We start from the raw sequence: 19,404 nt of genomic DNA, 5'->3' as shown, positions 1-19,404 counted from the left end.
GTGCAAATGATATGTTTATGATCCTTATGATGTGAATCATTGGATTAAAAAGGATCTGTGACGGTTTTGCCCTGGATCTGAAATTACAGTGGATATATTGGGACCTTCGGGTCAACATATTGGGACCTTCGGGTCAAATCATAGTGGGACCTTCGGGTCAATCATATTGGGACCTTCGGGTCAAACATATTGGGACCTTCGGGTCAATCATATTGGGACCTTCGGGTCAAACATATTGGGACCTTCGGGTCATATTACAGTGGGACCTTCAGGTCAAATCATAATGGGACCTACGGGTCAATTATATTGGAAATCCCGGGCAGATACCAGGCTTGACTGTCACAGAATAATAAATTGATCAGAGAGGCATATGCATATGAATATGAAATGGTTTGTTTTTAAAGTATGAGATGTATTGTTTCTGATTATATGTTTTGATAAAAGAGTATGCTTGATATTGTATCATGTGAGATTAAAGTGTTATCAGGTTTGGCAGCTGACGCATATTGGCAACTTTCTCCTCCTCATCAGTTTCGCATGTAGATAAATGTATAGTATATAGAGTTGTGAGAGGGTTTCACTACTTTACAGGATGTTTTGAAATATGTGCTGGATGAATGTTGAATTTTAGAGTTATATAATATGTGTGTTCTATGAATTAGACACGTGTATCGATTGCTTTTATGATAAGAAATTTATTTATAGTAAGTGCATACATCAGAGGGGTTGAGGTGTCACATTTAGGTGGTATCAGAGCGGGGATAGGATCCCGCTGGGACATTGCATCCATACATTGCATATGATACGTATTGGGTATAAGTTGCATTTGCATTTGAATAATCAGGAACATGGATATTCCTGAACATACGTTATCGAGGAGAGAAGGGTCAGCCGCCCCGCATAATTCATCAACTGCAGAAGCATCTGATACACCTGTTGCATCATCTCGGGGTAGCCAGCCAATACATAGGCAGGTTGAACAAGAAGTACAGGGGCTAGAAATGAGACCAAGGGGTAAAAATTTTAAAGAACTACGAAAGATGGGAGCCGTTGACTTTGTTGGGACTACTGATCCTGCCGAGGCTGAGATATGGTTGAAGAGGACAGAGCGTGTGTTTAATCAGATGGGTTGTATTACAGAAGAACGTTTTGATTATGCAGTGTCTCTTCTTCAGGGCGATGCTTACTATTGGTGGGAGACTGTCCCACGAGCTATGATACATCCTCCAGTACTCAGTTGGGATGACTTCTTGAGAGAGTTCAGTGATAAGTATATGCCACCAGTGTATCGTGATGAGAAGCAAAGAGAGTTTTTGTCCCTTAAACAAGGATCTATATCAGTTGCAGATTATGAAGTGAAGTTTACTCAGCTTTCTCGTTATGCATCGGCATTGCTACCTACAGAACAAGATAAGTGCAGACGTTTTGAAGAAGGATTGATATACGAGATAAGAAGCAAAATCACACCTTCAGACTTTCGTACTTATAATGATCTACGTGCAGCAGCTATACGAGCAGAAAGACTAGTGAAAGAAAGACATGTGTATATTCAAAGACAAAAGAGGGGACCACCGGAGTATAGGGGTGAATCAAGCTCGAACATTTCAAAAAGGCCTAGTTCTTTTTCTTCGGCATCGAGTTTCAGTAGAGGAGGTAAATTGGGTCAAAGAGGCGGACGTGCACCACCTTTTAGTTATGAGTGGGGACGAGGATCTGGTGTGACAGTACGTGCACGACCTTTATGCGTGCACTGTGGACGACCACATACAGGAGAGTGTCGACTAATTATAGGAGGTTGCTTTCACTGCGGTCAACAAGGACACTATTATAGGGAATGCCCACTTCGGCCTAACATGATATCGAGTGGAAGAGCAGCGACGGAACCAACAGTACAGAATGTGCGACCCGCAGCATCGAGTGCAAGTAATAATCGAGGTCGTGGAAGAGGACAGACTATGAGTGCAAGTATTAGAAAGAAATGAATTTTGCGGACAAAATTCCTAAAGAGGGGAAGAATTGTGACATCCGTGACCCAAATCATACATCATATGGCATAATTACATATTTTATTATATATTAGTTATGCAAATGTGTATGTGTGCTTAATACTAAGTGTCTTGTGCATGGAAAATGTGTGCATGGGATTTATAGTAATATGTAGTGAGAATATGGAAAGAAAAGAAAGTAACTCTTTGTATTAGTTTAGCTTCTGAGGTAAGCTTCGTATTTAGCTTCTGAGGTAAGCTTCGTATTTAGCTTCTGATGTAAGCTTCGTATTTAGCTTCTGAGGTAAGCTTCGGTTTAGCTTCTGAAGTAAGCTTCGTCATATATATAAAGGAGTTGAAAGAGGTTAAAAAAAAGGGAAGAAGGGGGAAAAAGAGAGAGAAATTCTACACTTATGAATTTTTGAGAGGATCAAGGAACGTAGATCGGGAATCAAGAGCTAGTGTTTGACCAGGTTATCTATCCTAATCAGGTGTGTATAAATCACACTTTTAGTTTTACATGTGTTATGTGGTTCATTGTTATATGTTGAATTGGAGTGAATTATGTGATTATATGATGTGAAGTTGATATGATTATGAATTATTTGATATTGATGGTCGAATATGATATGAATATTTGATTGCTGAAATGGACATGTTTGTTTAGATATATTGAGTAATTTGATGGAATATGGTATGAATATGTTATTGGTGCAAATGATATGTTTATGATCCTTATGATGTGAATCATTGGATTAAAAAGGATCTGTGACGGTTTTGCCCTGGATCTGAAATTACAGTGGATATATTGGGACCTTCGGGTCAACATATTGGGACCTTCGGGTCAAATCATAGTGGGACCTTCGGGTCAATCATATTGGGACCTTCGGGTCAAACATATTGGGACCTTCGGGTCAATCATATTGGGACCTTCGGGTCAAACATATTGGGACCTTCGGGTCATATTACAGTGGGACCTTCAGGTCAAATCATAATGGGACCTACGGGTCAATTATATTGGAAATCCCGGGCAGATACCAGGCTTGACTGTCACAGAATAATAAATTGATCAGAGAGGCATATGCATATGAATATGAAATGGTTTGTTTTTAAAGTATGAGATGTATTGTTTCTGATTATATGTTTTGATAAAAGAGTATGCTTGATATTGTATCATGTGAGATTAAAGTGTTATCAGGTTTGGCAGCTGACGCATATTGGCAACTTTCTCCTCCTCATCAGTTTCGCATGTAGATAAATGTATAGTATATAGAGTTGTGAGAGGGTTTCACTACTTTACAGGATGTTTTGAAATATGTGCTGGATGAATGTTGAATTTTAGAGTTATATAATATGTGTGTTCTATGAATTAGACACGTGTATCGATTGCTTTTATGATAAGAAATTTATTTATAGTAAGTGCATACATCAGAGGGGTTGAGGTGTCACATTTAGGTGGTATCAGAGCGGGGATAAAATCCCGCTGGGACATTGCATCCATACATTGCATATGATACGTATTGGGTATAAGTTGCATTTGCATTTGAATAATCAGGAACATGGATATTCCTGAACATACGTCATCGAGGAGAGAAGGGTCAGCCGCCCCGCATAATTCATCAACTGCAGAAGCATCTGATACACCTGTTGCATCATCTCGGGGTAGCCAGCCAATACATAGGCAGGTTGAACAAGAAGTACAGGGGCTAGAAATGAGACCAAGGGGTAAAAATTTTAAAGAACTACGAAAGATGGGAGCCGTTGACTTTGTTGGGACTACTGATCCTGCCGAGGCTGAGATATGGTTGAAGAGGACAGAGCGTGTGTTTAATCAGATGGGTTGTATTACAGAAGAACGTTTTGATTATGCAGTGTCTCTTCTTCAGGGCGATGCTTACTATTGGTGGGAGACTGTCCCACGAGCTATGATACATCCTCCAGTACTCAGTTGGGATGACTTCTTGAGAGAGTTCAGTGATAAGTATATGCCACCAGTGTATCGTGATGAGAAGCAAAGAGAGTTTTTGTCCCTTAAACAAGGATCTATATCAGTTGCAGATTATGAAGTGAAGTTTACTCAGCTTTCTCGTTATGCATCGGCATTGCTACCTACAGAACAAGATAAGTGCAGACGTTTTGAAGAAGGATTGATATACGAGATAAGAAGCAAAATCACACCTTCAGACTTTCGTACTTATAATGATCTACGTGCAGCAGCTATACGAGCAGAAAGACTAGTGAAAGAAAGACATGTGTATATTCAAAGACAAAAGAGGGGACCACCGGAGTATAGGGGTGAATCAAGCTCGAACATTTCAAAAAGGCCTAGTTCTTTTTCTTCGGCATCGAGTTTCAGTAGAGGAGGTAAATTGGGTCAAAGAGGCGGACGTGCACCACCTTTTAGTTATGAGTGGGGACGAGGATCTGGTGTGACAGCACGTGCACGACCTTTATGCGTGCACTGTGGACGACCACATACAGGAGAGTGTCGACTAATTATAGGAGGTTGCTTTCACTGCGGTCAACAAGGACACTATTATAGGGAATGCCCACTTCGGCCTAACATGATATCGAGTGGAAGAGCAGCGACGGAACCAACAGTACAGAATGTGCGACCCGCAGCATCGAGTGCAAGTAATAATCGAGGTCGTGGAAGAGGACAGACTATGAGTGCAAGTATTAGAAAGAAATGAATTTTGCGGACAAAATTCTTAAAGAGGGGAAGAATTGTGACATCCGTGACCCAAATCATACATCATATGGCATAATTACATATTTTATTATATATTAGTTATGCAAATGTGTATATGTGCTTAATACTAAGTGTCTTGTGCATGGAAAATGTGTGCATGGGATTTATAGTAATATGTAGTGAGAATATGGAAAGAAAAGAAAGTAACTCTTTGTATTAGTTTAGCTTCTGAGGTAAGCTTCGTATTTAGCTTCTGAGGTAAGCTTCGTATTTAGCTTCTGATGTAAGCTTCGTATTTAGCTTCTGAGGTAAGCTTCGGTTTAGCTTCTGAAGTAAGCTTCGTCATATATATAAAGGAGTTGAAAAAGGTTAAAAAAAAGGGAAGAAGGGGGAAAAGGAGAGAGAAATTCTACACTTATGAATTTTTGAGAGGATCAAGGAACGTAGATCGGGAATCAAGAGCTAGTGTTTGACCAGGTTATCTATCCTAATCAGGTGTGTATAAATCACACTTTTAGTTTTACATGTGTTATGTGGTTCATTGTTATATGTTGAATTGGAGTGAATTATGTGATTATATGATGTGAAGTTGATATGATTATGAATTATTTGATATTGATGGTCGAATATGATATGAATATTTGATTGCTGAAATGGACATGTTTGTTTAGATATATTGAGTAATTTGATGGAATATGGTATGAATATGTTATTGGTGCAAATGATATGTTTATGATCCTTATGATGTGAATCATTGGATTAAAAAGGATCTGTGACGGTTTTGCCCTGGATCTGAAATTACAGTGGATATATTGGGACCTTCGGGTCAACATATTGGGACCTTCGGGTCAAATCATAGTGGGACCTTCGGGTCAATCATATTGGGACCTTCGGGTCAAACATATTGGGACCTTCGGGTCAATCATATTGGGACCTTCGGGTCAAACATATTGGGACCTTCGGGTCATATTACAGTGGGACCTTCAGGTCAAATCATAATGGGACCTACGGGTCAATTATATTGGAAATCCCGGGCAGATACCAGGCTTGACTGTCACAGAATAATAAATTGATCAGAGAGGCATATGCATATGAATATGAAATGGTTTGTTTTTAAAGTATGAGATGTATTGTTTCTGATTATATGTTTTGATAAAAGAGTATGCTTGATATTGTATCATGTGAGATTAAAGTGTTATCAGGTTTGGCAGCTGACGCATATTGGCAACTTTCTCCTCCTCATCAGTTTCGCATGTAGATAAATGTATAGTATATAGAGTTGTGAGAGGGTTTCACTACTTTACAGGATGTTTTGAAATATGTGCTGGATGAATGTTGAATTTTAGAGTTATATAATATGTGTGTTCTATGAATTAGACACGTGTATCGATTGCTTTTATGATAAGAAATTTATTTATAGTAAGTGCATACATCAGAGGGGTTGAGGTGTCACAGGCTAGCCGATTCCCAGCGCTGGCCGGTCCGCTCGCCGAACCATTGGAACCGGCGAGCGCCATTTAGGCAAAAAATCGGCGACCCGACGTCGATTTTCGAACGCTGGCCGATCCGCTCGCCGGTCGGCTGGCCGCCATTGCAGGCTCCCGATCGACGAGCGATCGGCCAGCTCATTTTTTTTAAAAATTTTTCGAAACACTATATATAAGCGATTTGCACGTCATTTTCATTCGCACCACTTGTTTTAACGAGTTTTCTCTCCATCTTAATTTCTGTACAAGAGCAACAACGTGAAATGAGTAACGCGGGTGGTAGTAGTGGTGGTAGTGGTGGGGATGCCGAGGAGTACGAACGACAAATGAACGAAGAATTGGAGGCGTATACGTCCCGCGAGATAAACCGGTTGATACAAAGAGCCTTGCAGCCGGCGGTACCTCGACCTCCACCCGTTGTCCACCAACGAGCAGTGATTGATCGGGATCACGTTGCTGCACATCAGCGGCTATATGAAGACTACTTTGCGGAGGAGCCGCGGTTTGGGGCGCCTCTTTTCAGGCGGCGTTTTAGGATGCGTAGGGCAGTGTTTATGCGTATCGTTGATATTTTGGAGCGTCGATATTTGTATTTCCGGTTCAGGTACGATGCGGCTGGCAGACCCGGCCACACACCTATACAAAAGTGCACTGCGGCAATCAGGCAGTTGGCCTACGGAGGCGCGACAGACATGTGGGACGAGTACCTCCACATCGGTGAGACGACTGCCCTGGATTGTCTGAAGTATTTCTGTCAGGGCGTCATTGAAATATTCCGTGATCAGTATCTTCGAAGCCCTACCCCTGAAGAGTGCCAGGATCTGATGCAGATGCACGGGGAGAAGCATGGGTTCCCCGGGATGTTGGGCAGCATAGATTGTATGCATTGGGAGTGGAAGAACTGCCCCGCTGCCTGGAAAGGGTTCTACACGACCGGCTACAAGGGAAAGAATCCTACGATGATCCTCAAGGCCGTAGCTGATTACCGGCTGTGGATTTGGCATGCATATTTTGGGGTAGCCGGGTCGAACAATGACCTCAACGTCCTCAACTCGTCGCCCCTTTTCAACGAGCAGTACCAGGGCGGCGGTCCGGCCATCAGTTTTATCGCTAACGGGAACCAGCATGATATGGGCTACTACTTGGCGGATGAGATATACCCTAGGTGGCCCGTCTTTGTGAAGACGATCAGATGCGCATCAGATGAGAGGAAATCCTACTTTGCGGAACGGCAGGAGTCGGCGCGCAAGGACGTGGAGCGCGCATTTGGTGTGCTCCAGTCTCGATGGCCGGCAATCAGGGGTCCAACGCGTTTGTGGCATGTCTACTGCATTGCTGATATAATGTACGTCTGTATTATCCTGCACAACATGATTGTCGAAGATGAAGGTGTAGAACTGACTAGTTGGACCAAGGAGATGCTAATGAAGCCGGCCCAAGCCACGGCGTGGCCGCCCCCAACGTACGAAGGGGGGTACCTCACGATGAAGTCTGCCGCCTCAAGGCAAATGCCGACGTGCGCCAAGTGGATGCTTATATTCGACTCCAAAAGGATTTAATTGAAGAGTTGTGGGCGCGGAGGACTGTACGTCGTTAGATTTTTTTTTAATTAATGTAATTTTTTTAATTAATGTATTTTTTTTAATTTAAACATTATTATTGAATTTTCCCGTATCTGTGTCGTAAAGTTAATTCCGTATTTTGTGTGATTGTTAATTATTTGTTTTTTATAATTTGTTTATTGTTGCTAGCCTATTGCTTGTCCTGATGATATGGCAGGAGGAGTCTATGACTGGCCTATGGCTGGCCTATTTCCATTGGAGATGCTCTAAGGAGCCAAAAGAAGAAAAAAATAGTCATATGCTGTGGCATAATTTTATTTAATTAGTGATGCTAACTAGCATGGGAAGTAACCCTTTTTCTATTCAAATAAAGCAGTCAAGAATCTAATCAATTTAATAAAAACATTATTACAATTCCTAAAATATCACCTACTGTAATATCTACTAAAATGAAAAATTAAGACTGACAATTTAGAATGACATTAACCTGATAATATTTATAACTGATAAATTTTTAAAAAATATGTGAACAGGAGAATTTACCACCATTCAGATGAGCATATAAGGTTGAAATAAAGAGATAATGTGACCATATTGGCTATCAACAAGAGTCATCATATATTCATCAAGTCGACAAGAAATAGTCAAATTACACAATCAATATATCTCAATTGGTCAAACAGGTTGAAACAAGTATGTTTTTGCAAATTCAAGCAAATGAATTCTTCATTCAACAAACATGTCCAACAACTCAGCAGCAAAATTTGAAAATGATTTTTACCTAAAAAGTTTCATGGAATCACAAAAGAAGACTGTAAAAAAGATGCAAAAGAAAAGCATAACATGATATAAGTCAAAGAGATACTTCCTCAACCAACTGCATTTTTTTTCTCAGCCTGTACAGCTTAAATACACAAGCATCCAGCTTAAATACACAAGCATCCAAAAATAGAATTTTCTCAGCCTGTAAAGACCATGACCATCGACTTTCAACGTTCCATGATTTAGGCTGCTTACAGAACTCTAGATTTTGACATTTTGTTTCGATGTTATGTAAAGAGGACTACGTAGTGAATCACTAGATGCAGTACTGTGAAAACATGGGATATACATTTACATCCTGTGATTATTTAAACTTTGGTTTCAGATTTTGAATTTGTGCATGCTGGTTAAATTCTATCGCTTTTGGCTGCAATCGTAGTCATTTCTAGCCTAAATGGGGATAAGATAAAGGTCAAGTAACTTAAATGAGATAATGTCATTGAGATGCTTCAGAAGAAAAATCAGGTGTGAGAATGTTCGAAACAACATAGAGCATGCCACAGAGGGAATTATCTTGAAAACTGCAAACCAAAATCTCTTGTCCTAGTTAACGGTTAGGGTGGTGTTTATCTCATAAAGTGATGACTCAATCTCGCTATTTATGGACTCTGGAATAAAATATCTACAGGCAAAATTTATAACTGAATCCCGATCTTAAGATGTTGGCTAAGAATAGCTTCAATTCTTGTTCTAGAGATTTTCAAGCCTTGAGTCAAATTGGTGCAATTGCTGCCAACTTGGATCATGATGTTTTAGGGAAGCATGGGTGGAAATCAATGCAATTACAAGAAAATATAAGTTTTGGTATAAGAAAATCAACTACCACGTTGCACAATCCGAAGCCTTTGCAAGAATAACATATTATACAGATAATTTATTTCCTGGCAAACTTTTATGCATATGTGGAATCATTATCATCCTGAAAAGTTGCAAGCTGCTTAATGAAATAACAATATTTGAAACTACAACTATTAGCAAACGTCAAAGCAAGCAATTCTCTACTCAAGATAACACTGTCGAATAAATGATGGTCAAATAAGATTCTGAAATAGATGAATCGTCAACTTGTTTAACATTATAACATAGAAAAAAAAACAATGGCTAAAACATCCCTTGAGAATTTTGGTCAAGCAATTGAATTGTTTTATAGCATGCTCGTCAGTTCTTGATTTTTTGTTTCACCGTCACTATTGCATCAGATAATAAGACATACACATCAATAAGTCAGTTTCTAGCAATTACGCGTTCAAATAGTATATCAATCTTACTTAGGAAGCTCTGTGGAGTCATTATAAAACCACAGTTCCAACTTCCATGTTTTTTCCCCAAATTCCCAATTCTTGATAATCTCATATTCACTCATATGAGGGAACATCCGGACTATATATAGACTCTAAACTTCTTCTTCCACTAACACTATATAAACGAATAAACCAATAACCGTTCGAGTATTCATCACCAACTATCAATCACAATGACCATAAACGAGTCCGATTCGAACAATTCTACAACAAAATGAAGAGTGCAGACATCTCAGATGGAGTACAAACAACAAAACTTCAAGCCAGAAATTCTTTGATCATTTATTCAAAATTCGGACTCTGGATACACAATAAAGACCTACTCCGGCTATTTCCATAGTATACACACATGTGTAGTATAAATTAGTAAAGACGAAACTAATCACAACACAAAAAATTTCAGATCATTCAAGGCTTTCAAGCTAATTAAACTTACTTACCACCTCGATCTTCAAATAACTTCACTCAGATTTTTTCACTCCACTTTTGTTCCCGTAAATCAATCCAGTTTCCTGCAAATTCATCAATTTTCCCCAAAATTGAACATTTTCCAATCCAGTCCAATCAAAATTAAAAGCTCCTCCAGAAAATACAAAATTCAGTACTACAGTGCTAACCTGAGGATCCGGAATTGGTTTCCGCTTCTCAACATACCGGTAAGAATCTGAGGCCGCTGCCAACGCAGCTCGTTCCTGCAAATCCGAAACAAATCGATCACGATTTCTCGAAAAAATACGGAAAATAAACAAATTAAACACAAATACGATTTCGTTTCTACCTCTTGCTCTCTTTTGAGCTGCTGCGACGGCCGAACCCAGAGGAAGTAAGCTAGGGTTCCGGCGACCGCCCACGACGCTAAACTACTGCCGCCTCTGAGGCCGCCCATCGAATTTCCAACAAAGGATCTCGCGTTCCCGATTGCTCTCCTCCAACCGCCCCACATTTGTGAGATTTTTTCCCGTCAAATTTTGTTTCGGTTCCAAAAATGATCATTGGGGATTTCTTGCTGCTCAGTTCAGTGGCGATTTGCAGAGGAGGTGGAATCTAGTGTGACAGGTGTAACTCTGGGACCATGTTGACTTCAGACGTGGCATGACATAATTGGTCCACGCGAGACACCAAAATATATAGGCAACGTGCAACAATTGTGACTGCATAATTACTAAATGGGCCTAACTAAGCCAAATATGAGTAGGAATATGTTGGGCTATGATCATTACTCTTAAAAGCCCATTTAGGAAATAATTGGGCCTTTGGAGTTGAAAATTTTGCTCCGTGTGACCCGCCGCAGCCCAAGCTTAGACCCGTCTCTGGATCGACGTGGGCATTAAACTTAGCTTCGTGCTTAGAAGTAAGAAGACAGAGGTGTCTTTGATCCAACATGGGAGAAAGTTATTGATAAGTTATTAGATTAAGGTGTCTTTGAATATTAATTTAATATTTAATTGTAACATCTTTAGACCATCAGCAGTGGGGCGCCCTAAGGCGCGCCACGTCAGCATTTTTATCCTCCTCCTTCTCCACCTGCAGTGGGGCGCCCTAAGGCGCGCCCTATGACGCGCCACATCATCATTTTGTTGTTGTGTTTAATTAATTTAACTGTTTTCAAATAACACGTAACGAGTAAAAAAATGACTAAATAACAAGCGTCGAAGTTTTAATAATAAAAAAAATTACACCATTCAACTAAAAAAAGAAAAAAACTAAGTCGGACAAATTCTCAACTTCCTACGCAACTCATCGAGTAATGCACGGAGATACTCGGCTTGTTCGGGGTCGGTGCACTTCTTGAGGGCCTTGTGCGTCTGCAACATCGTCCTTGCCATCGACGCTGTAGCTAACGACGCAAACGCGGTGGCCGTCTGCGTCGGGAGCTCATCCGGGTTCGGAACAGGGGTTGCAGCGGTCGACGATGACGTCACGGTCGCCTTCCCCTTGGCCTTCGCAGCCTTGATGCCGGGAGGACGCCGGGAGGACACCGGTGTGCCGGAACTCCCTTCATCCACGTACGTCCGGTTGAGGTCAACCGGGTTAGTGCCGCTGCTCGTGTAGTCACCAGCTTCGGTGACCTTCGTCCTCTTCGGCGCACCAGTGTGCAGAATTCCACCTTGGAACTTCTGCTTCTCCCTTAAGAGCGCCCAGATGGCCTCGTGCTTGAACTCGCCGAACATCGACCGGTACGACAACATCGCTTTAGAGCGCACGTCGTGCACGCTCTCGCCGCTCCCCTGTGACCGCGCGCACTTCTCGAACTCCGCCGAGTACAAGTTCACTTGCTTCTTGATTTGATCTCAGTGCTTGCGGAGTTTCTCACTCTTGCGCTTGTACGCGGTCGGCGGCTTGACCGAATTGTAGAGGTCCGCGATGCGCTCCCAGTACGCGGTCTGTCTCTGGTTGTTGGCGAATATCGGATCTTCCGATATATCTACCCAACACCGGGTCAAAGTGAGAGTTTCGTCGTCGGTGTAGTTCGTACGGCCGGGGGCGTACTCATCGCAGTCACAGGGAGGCGGCAACTTCTGCGCCCGCTGCCGGTTCCGCTTCGCCTTCCCCTTGGCGGCACCGGTCGCTGCGGGGGCGGGATCAGCCGATGCGGTTGGGCGGTGCGGCGACGGCTCTATATCAGACAACCCATACGATTTCGTACTGAAATCGGGATCGTAATGGGTGTTGTCGCCGAACGAACGATAATCGCCGGGTTCTGTACCCGGCCAATGCGCCTCTCCACTAAACGTAGGGCTATTGGGGCTTGAATCCATTTCATAGTAATTATGTAAATGTAAGTTTCGAAGATGAAATCGTGTGAAATGAAATGTTACAAATGAACGCTATTTATAAAAAAACGAAACCGCGTGCCATCGTCCGCGGCCTTCACAATGGGGCGGACGATGTCGCGGACGATGGCCTTCGTCCGCGACCATCGTCCGCGACGTCCGCAATGGAGCGGACGATGGCGCGGACGATGGCCATCGTCCGCGGTTTAAGTCGCGCCCGAAGCATAGGCCGCGACTATCGTCCGCGGCCTATGCCACACACCCACAGTGGGAGCGGACGATGCGCGCCATCGGGCGTGCCAACGTCCGCCCATTGCAGATGGCCTTATAGTTAAGTTCACTAATAAACTCTATTTTTGGTTATGGGTGTATTTTATTTTATTTTGAGGCCATTTGGGTATGGGTTTTAGTAATAGCACATTGCAAAACTATTCGGGCCAAATGGAGTGAAAATAGATTGTAAATAAACTAAAATTGGATTGTAGTAATATTAGACACAACGGTATTGTTCGGTTTCCTAGATAAAATAGTAGTATCAAGATATAATCCAGAATTGAGTTATTAGTTTTGGGGTGTTCGGCTTGCAAGATTGTATCATGAGATCAAATTTGTAGTATGTTTGGTTCATTATATTCAATCTCACAACTCAATTCTAGATGAATAATTAGTCATAGCTAACCTCCTATGACTAAATTAATCTCACAAATCAATCATAGATCATATATTGGTACTCCCTCCATCCCAATTAAGTTGAGTCATTTACTTTTATGACAAAAAATAAAACATCCAATCAATCTTACTTTATTTCATTACTTCCTTTACTCTCTCTCTCTTTATCTCTCCTATTTTATTCATTTTCTCATACTTTTTCAACACAATTTCTTAATCTTTGTGCTTAAAAGTTTTGTGTCAACTTAATTAAGACAAAGGAAATATTATTTTATCTTGGAAACCGAATACTACAATTACAAATTGACGACCTAATTTGTATGGCTCAAGACTAAGTTCGATATAATCAATGTGCAACAACGCATAATCTAATGATCCACAACCACAAACAATTCACATGCAAAAAATAAAAATTATGTGTTGAGACAACAAAAACAACATGATGTTGTTGGTGGTGGACCTTAGTCCAGAATATCGCACATGTGTTAGAGTCTTGAAACTTGAGAGAAATTGAAATTGTGTCACTTCACTAATAAATCCATAAATAGTTACAAATTTCAAATCCCACAGTCACCACCCACTCAATTTTATTGATATTAGGTCAAATACCAAATATAAGAACTTCGAATTATTCTATTTTTTCACATGATTGTCAATTTTGAACGAAATAATAACATAACACAAGACATGATATAGCTAATAGTAAGCCTGATTACACGACCAAATGAAACAACAAAAGTATCAAACAATAAAGTTGTAGCAACAATTATCAAAGACAAAGTTACAAGCATTTACTAATGAGGTGAAAAACATGTTTCCGGTTCTTCCTTGCAAACAAGATATGCTGAATGGTTTTTGGTTCTTTCATGCAAAAAACACACATCATAAGCAAATTTCACTTGAAAAAAACCATTCTTTAGTATTTAAGCCTTCTTTGGTGGGGCCAAATTCAATTTAACTAAAACTATTAAAGTTCACATACAATAATAGTCTTAAACCATTTTAAGTACATGTCACATTCTCCACCAAACTAAGTGATGCCACTCTTCTTGCTTTCATTCTTCAATTATTTCATCCCAAGTCATGATTTGAATGACATTCAATATCTCAAATACATCAATCACAAAGAGAGTGACAGCATAAAGCAATTCAACTTTTTTTTTCAAACTTGAGACCCTACCCTGAATCAGGTCACGTATGCGTGGCATCGTCCGTGCCCTTATCCGCGGCATCAGGCACCACTGTGGGCTTGGCGGACGATGGGTACGGACGATAGGCCATCGTCCGCGGCATCGGGCACCATTGTGAGCTCGGTGGACGATGGGCACGGACGATGTTACGCGTTTTTATTTTTTTTTTAAATGTTAAATTCGAAAATTCGGGCATCATCGTCCGGTGGACCTCAACCGGACGTACACGGAGGAAGAGAGTTCCGGCACACCGATGTCCTCCTGGCGTCCCATAGGTGTCAAGGCTGCGAAGAACAAGGGGAAGGCGACGGCGACATCATCCTCGACCGCCGCCACCCCATCGCCGATCCCGATCCCGACCCCGACCCCGACGGCCACCGCGTATGAGTTGTTGGCAACAGCTTCGATGGCAAAGACCTTGTTGCAGACGCACAAGGCCCTCGCGAAGTGTACGGACCTCGCCCAAGCCGAATATCTCCGGGGGTTGATCGATGAGCTGCGCCGGAAGTTGGGAATTGCGTAGATTAGCCAACTTGAATCGTGTAACTTTTATTTAATCAATGCAGTCTTCGCCGGTTTTTAGCTACTCGTGTTTTTTAATTAGTTTGCATTAAATATTTGAAAATATTTAAATTAATTAACTAAACAATAGTAAAACATATAGGGCGTGCCATAGAGCGCGCGCCTTAGGGCGCCACACTGCAGGTGAGAGGTAGGAGGATAAAAATGATGACGTGACGGAGCATAGGGCGCGCCTTAGAGCGCCCCATTGCTAATGCTCCAATTACAAAACATACTCCAAATTTTATTGTCCATATTCAATGATCTGGATTCTAGAGAGAGAGAGATGTTAACCTGTACAAACTAGACATCACAGAAAGAAGATGAAAGATTGCATTACAAACATATAAGCTGATCCTGGTGAGCCAAACCAGCCTCCATTACAGCCAACAGGCAAAGCTTCGATTCACTAAGAAAAAACACAGAGACGGGGGCAGGAACGAGGAGAACGGAAAATAAGCTATACAAATACAGATCATTCACAAGACTTGTCTGGCCCCATCAGGCAATTCGATTCCCATACCATAAACTTGCACGTCTGCACGACCAGCCTCTCCTGGCCGGTCGTGAAACTTCCACCCACCCCTCTAGCCTGCGTTTCAACTATGTCGACCCCACCAACTAGTTTCAGGACCCAATCTTCGTTACGTCCCTGCTTGATCGGTTGTATTTCATGTGGCTCTTGACGAGCTGGCCAGCTGAAATGGCGGACAATAGTGAGAGCTCTCCTGCCAAGACAGCGCCACCTACAATGGTGGCCAGGAGCCGGGCATTTGATCCGGGAGACTCTTTATTCGCGCCCTTTACACCAAGAAGGTTTAGGCAAGCAGATTGTGATGCTAGTTGAGTTCCTCCCCCGACAGTTCCAACCTATAACACGCCACACGGTCACAGTTGCTTTCAAAACCCTCAAAACTATGATATACGTAGTTAGCAATATATGATGCATAGTAAGATCTTGTATACCTCAATGGATGGCATTGTCACTGATATATGAAGATCCTTGCCGCCATTAATAGCCTCCATCATCGTAATGCAGTGGGAACTTTCTATGTTTTGAGCCGGGTCCTGCCCAGTGGCGATAAATATTGCAGAGACTATGTTTGCAGCATGTGCGTTGAAGCCACCAAGAGCGCCAGCAACAGCAGAACCGGTGAGGTTCTTGAGCATGTTGAGCTCGACAAGGGAGGGTACAGTTGTTTTCAGTACCTTCGACACCACATCACAGGTGATGACAGCCTCACATACAACTGATTTACCACGCCCTTCAATCCAGTTAACTGCAGATGGTTTTTTGTCGGAACAGTAATTTCCTGCACAGAGCAAGGCAAATTATACTCAGGTATATGCAAAACAAGGCAGTACCAATGAAAAACATGGTCCCCCCTGAAAAGCATACAGCCAACACAATCAAATTGAAAGACAAACTGAAACTCTCAAATACGACAACAATTGTTTGTTTAACACAGCCATAGATGAATAATGACACGAAGCTAGTGCTCATTGGATAGCACACTCACCAGAAATGCCAATGACATCCATATCTGGGAAATCATTCTGGAGGAAGTCCAAAACATTTTGAACCCCTTTCGAAACCATGTTCATTCCCATGGCATCACCCGTGCTGCAACTGAATCTTATGTACAGATTCTTCCCAGCAATTGCACATTGAATGTTTTGGAGTCTCGCAAATCTACTCGACCTGGCCATACATAGAGGATACACATTTTCATTATAAGAGCCTTTAAATCTTGATCTTAAAAACTCAAAATATGAAGAAATTTATCCTGCAGGAAAAATTCACCCATGTAAAGATAAAAAGTTAAATTAGATTGTTTCTCAAAATCCCCAATCCTCATCTTGAAACACATTTTCAATCCACATCAAAATTTATAAAAAATAAATCCCTGATTTATAAGATGCAACCTCAATCACCAAACACCAAACACATCAAAATAGCTTTAATTCACAAAGAAATTGACAATCTGTCTGTTTCTGAAATTGACATGAAATCTCAGAAGCCCTAATTTTCAGAAGATGCAACATCAAACATCAATCACATCAAAATTGCTGATAGAATGATAGTTCCATACTTGAGAGTCAATTTCAACCAATTAATAAAGAGAAACACAAGAGATTACATAGCATCTGCATTCCCAACCATATCTCAGCAGCATGAAGACAAAAAAAGAGGCAAAAATCTGAAATCCTCACTTACTTATTGAAAACGAGCGACAGAGCATCAAAATGGAGAGGATCTTCGAGGAAGAACTTCAGCTCCGTCGCTCTCTTCGCCGACGCAAACCTAACAACCGGAGCTCTGGTCATCGCGTCCCGCAGCAGCACGCACGTCGCACCTCCGGAGGCGTAGATCGCCTTGCATCCCCTGTTCGTGCTCGCAACGAGGCACCCCTCCGTCGTCGCCATCGGCACCGAGTACTCGCAGCCGTTAAGCAGCAGCGGCCCCGCGATCCCCACCGGAATCTGCACGTATCCCACCGGCATCTCGCAGCATTGCCCTAGAATCGAGTCGTAATCGAATCCTTCCACGGGCAAACCTTCCAATCCCCTCCCCACCAGCCTCTGCACCGCCTCTCGCCGAATCCTCGCCGCCCTAAGGCAGTCCCCTAGCCTCGATTCAAGCGAATACAAGGGGATTTCACCGGAAACGACACCGTCTACGATTTCCTCATCGCCCTGCGGAAGCTCCACAGCCGCAATCGGCTTCCGATCCTCGTGGAGGATGAACTGCTGGTGCTCTTCCGGCTTGGAGATGAACGATTGCACGAAGTCGATTCCGAAGAAGCATAGGAGGTAAATGAAGGAGGCGATTAGGCAGAGGATTGCGGCGATCTCGGAGAAGGTGAGGATGTGCAGCGGCGTGGAATTGCGGATCTTATCGCCCCAGCGGTGGAGGAGGAAGTAGGCGACGGAGAAGAAGAGCGTGAAGAAGAAGCCGTTGGTGAGGTAGAGGGGTAATGGTAGGGCATCGGAGGCTTTTGGGGATGAGGGGTGGTCATCGACGGCGGATGATTTGGAGGCAGATTTTAGAGGAGGAGGCTGAGAAGGCTTTGCTGGCCTCCGGCGGACGTCCATGAGTACCGCGGCGGAGACGGAGACGGAGACGGAGACGGCGGCGGCGGCGGCGGCGGCGGCGGAGAGAGAAAGGAGGGAAGCAGCGATGATTCCGGAGGGTTGGTTTCTTTATAGTGAAGAATTACTAATAAATATTCAAATTTTTAACTAAATTTGTCTTTTTTTATTTTCTATTTTCTCGTCTTTTGCTTACTACACACATTCTTTTTTGGTTTTCAGGATTAAGTCTGACAAAGTAATCTGATTACTTAAATTTTAAAATTATACATTTGTTTAAGTTTTTAATTAAATTGGAAAAGTAATCAGAGTCCCAAGACTAGGAAAGTTAGTATAATTCTCTAGGATTATAAATCCTAACTTTTCTTATGTATTCTTTTTCCAAATCTTAGGATTTTTACATATTTAATGCAATATAAGTATAGTTTTTTTATTATTATTATTATTATTATTATTATTATTATTATTATTATTATTATTATTATTATTATTATTAATTACAATGTATAAAAAAATATTTCAAATTACAAACCATACTTAATTATGGTATAATAAATAAATATAATTAAAATTATCATAATTATATCTATATTATTATAATATTTATATATATTTATTATTATCGTAATAATAATTAATAGTTTATTAAATAATTAAAATATAATTGTATAATACAATTATAAATAATAAATAATTATTATTATTTTATAAGTTAATAATTAATCAATAAAGTCATACTGAAATTTTAAATTATAAAATTTATTTAATTATAATATCCATAAATATATATAATTATAATTATAATAATCATATTTATTATTATAATCATTTATGATTATAATACTCCATGTAACTATAATTGCAATTATATTATTATATAGTATGATGGATAATCCATATTTAAACTAATAAATATAATACTATAATTATTATCATTTGTAATTAATAATTTATTAAAAACTCTATATTATTATTCTTTTTAGAAATAAAATTAATAATAAGTAGGAGTATAATTTTAGTTTGGTGTTTAAATCAAATATAAAATTTAAAATTTTGATATTTTCCAAATATAGGAAAGTAAAGTTATTAGGAATCATATTCTCGGGATTCATTTTCCAAAGAATAATTTTCCTTGTCAATTTTACTTTCGTGTCAACCGATGTAAGTATTGACTATTGATTAGTGTGTTAATTGCTGAAAATAATAAAGGGAGGAAAATTGTGTTTCTCTTTTTCCTGAAAACGTATCATTCTCAATTTAGGTAAAAA

The 19,404-nt window shown here is 40.9% G+C and overlaps 4 protein-coding genes across 4 annotated transcripts; 2 read left to right on the top strand and 2 right to left on the bottom strand.

The window, feature by feature from the left end:
* Positions 1 to 848: 848 nt before the first annotated feature.
* Positions 849 to 1,982, top strand: LOC121780087. The gene has a single exon (XM_042177612.1). It carries the CDS (start codon positions 849 to 851, stop codon positions 1,980 to 1,982), a length of 1,134 nt encoding a protein of 377 aa, XP_042033546.1.
* A 352-nt stretch (positions 1,983 to 2,334) lies between these two features.
* Positions 2,335 to 4,789, top strand: LOC121766925. Its single transcript, XM_042163154.1, has 2 exons — positions 2,335 to 2,476; positions 3,541 to 4,789. The coding sequence occupies exon 2, from the start codon at positions 3,545 to 3,547 to the stop codon at positions 4,676 to 4,678; it is 1,134 nt and encodes a 377-aa protein (XP_042019088.1). The 5' UTR covers positions 2,335 to 2,476; positions 3,541 to 3,544; the 3' UTR covers positions 4,679 to 4,789.
* Positions 4,790 to 10,086: 5,297 nt separating this feature from the next.
* On the bottom strand, positions 10,087 to 10,882 carry LOC121792912. Its single transcript, XM_042191048.1, has 3 exons — positions 10,628 to 10,882; positions 10,467 to 10,541; positions 10,087 to 10,361 (listed from the first exon to the last, which is right to left on the bottom strand). Exons 1-3 carry the CDS (start codon positions 10,790 to 10,792, stop codon positions 10,311 to 10,313), a joined length of 291 nt encoding a protein of 96 aa, XP_042046982.1. The 5' UTR covers positions 10,793 to 10,882; the 3' UTR covers positions 10,087 to 10,310.
* Positions 10,883 to 15,353: 4,471 nt separating this feature from the next.
* Positions 15,354 to 18,242, bottom strand: LOC121792911 (3-hydroxy-3-methylglutaryl coenzyme A reductase 1-like). Its single transcript, XM_042191047.1, has 4 exons — positions 17,262 to 18,242; positions 16,564 to 16,745; positions 16,010 to 16,356; positions 15,354 to 15,913 (listed from the first exon to the last, which is right to left on the bottom strand). Exons 1-4 carry the CDS (start codon positions 18,137 to 18,139, stop codon positions 15,671 to 15,673), a joined length of 1,650 nt encoding a protein of 549 aa, XP_042046981.1. The 5' UTR covers positions 18,140 to 18,242; the 3' UTR covers positions 15,354 to 15,670.
* Between the last annotated feature and the right edge of the window lie 1,162 nt (positions 18,243 to 19,404).

This window comes from Salvia splendens, chromosome 2 (genome assembly GCF_004379255.2).
Source record: "Salvia splendens isolate huo1 chromosome 2, SspV2, whole genome shotgun sequence".
NCBI classification, from domain to species: domain Eukaryota; kingdom Viridiplantae; phylum Streptophyta; class Magnoliopsida; order Lamiales; family Lamiaceae; genus Salvia; species Salvia splendens.
This window is presented reverse-complemented; position numbering and strand designations above follow the sequence as displayed.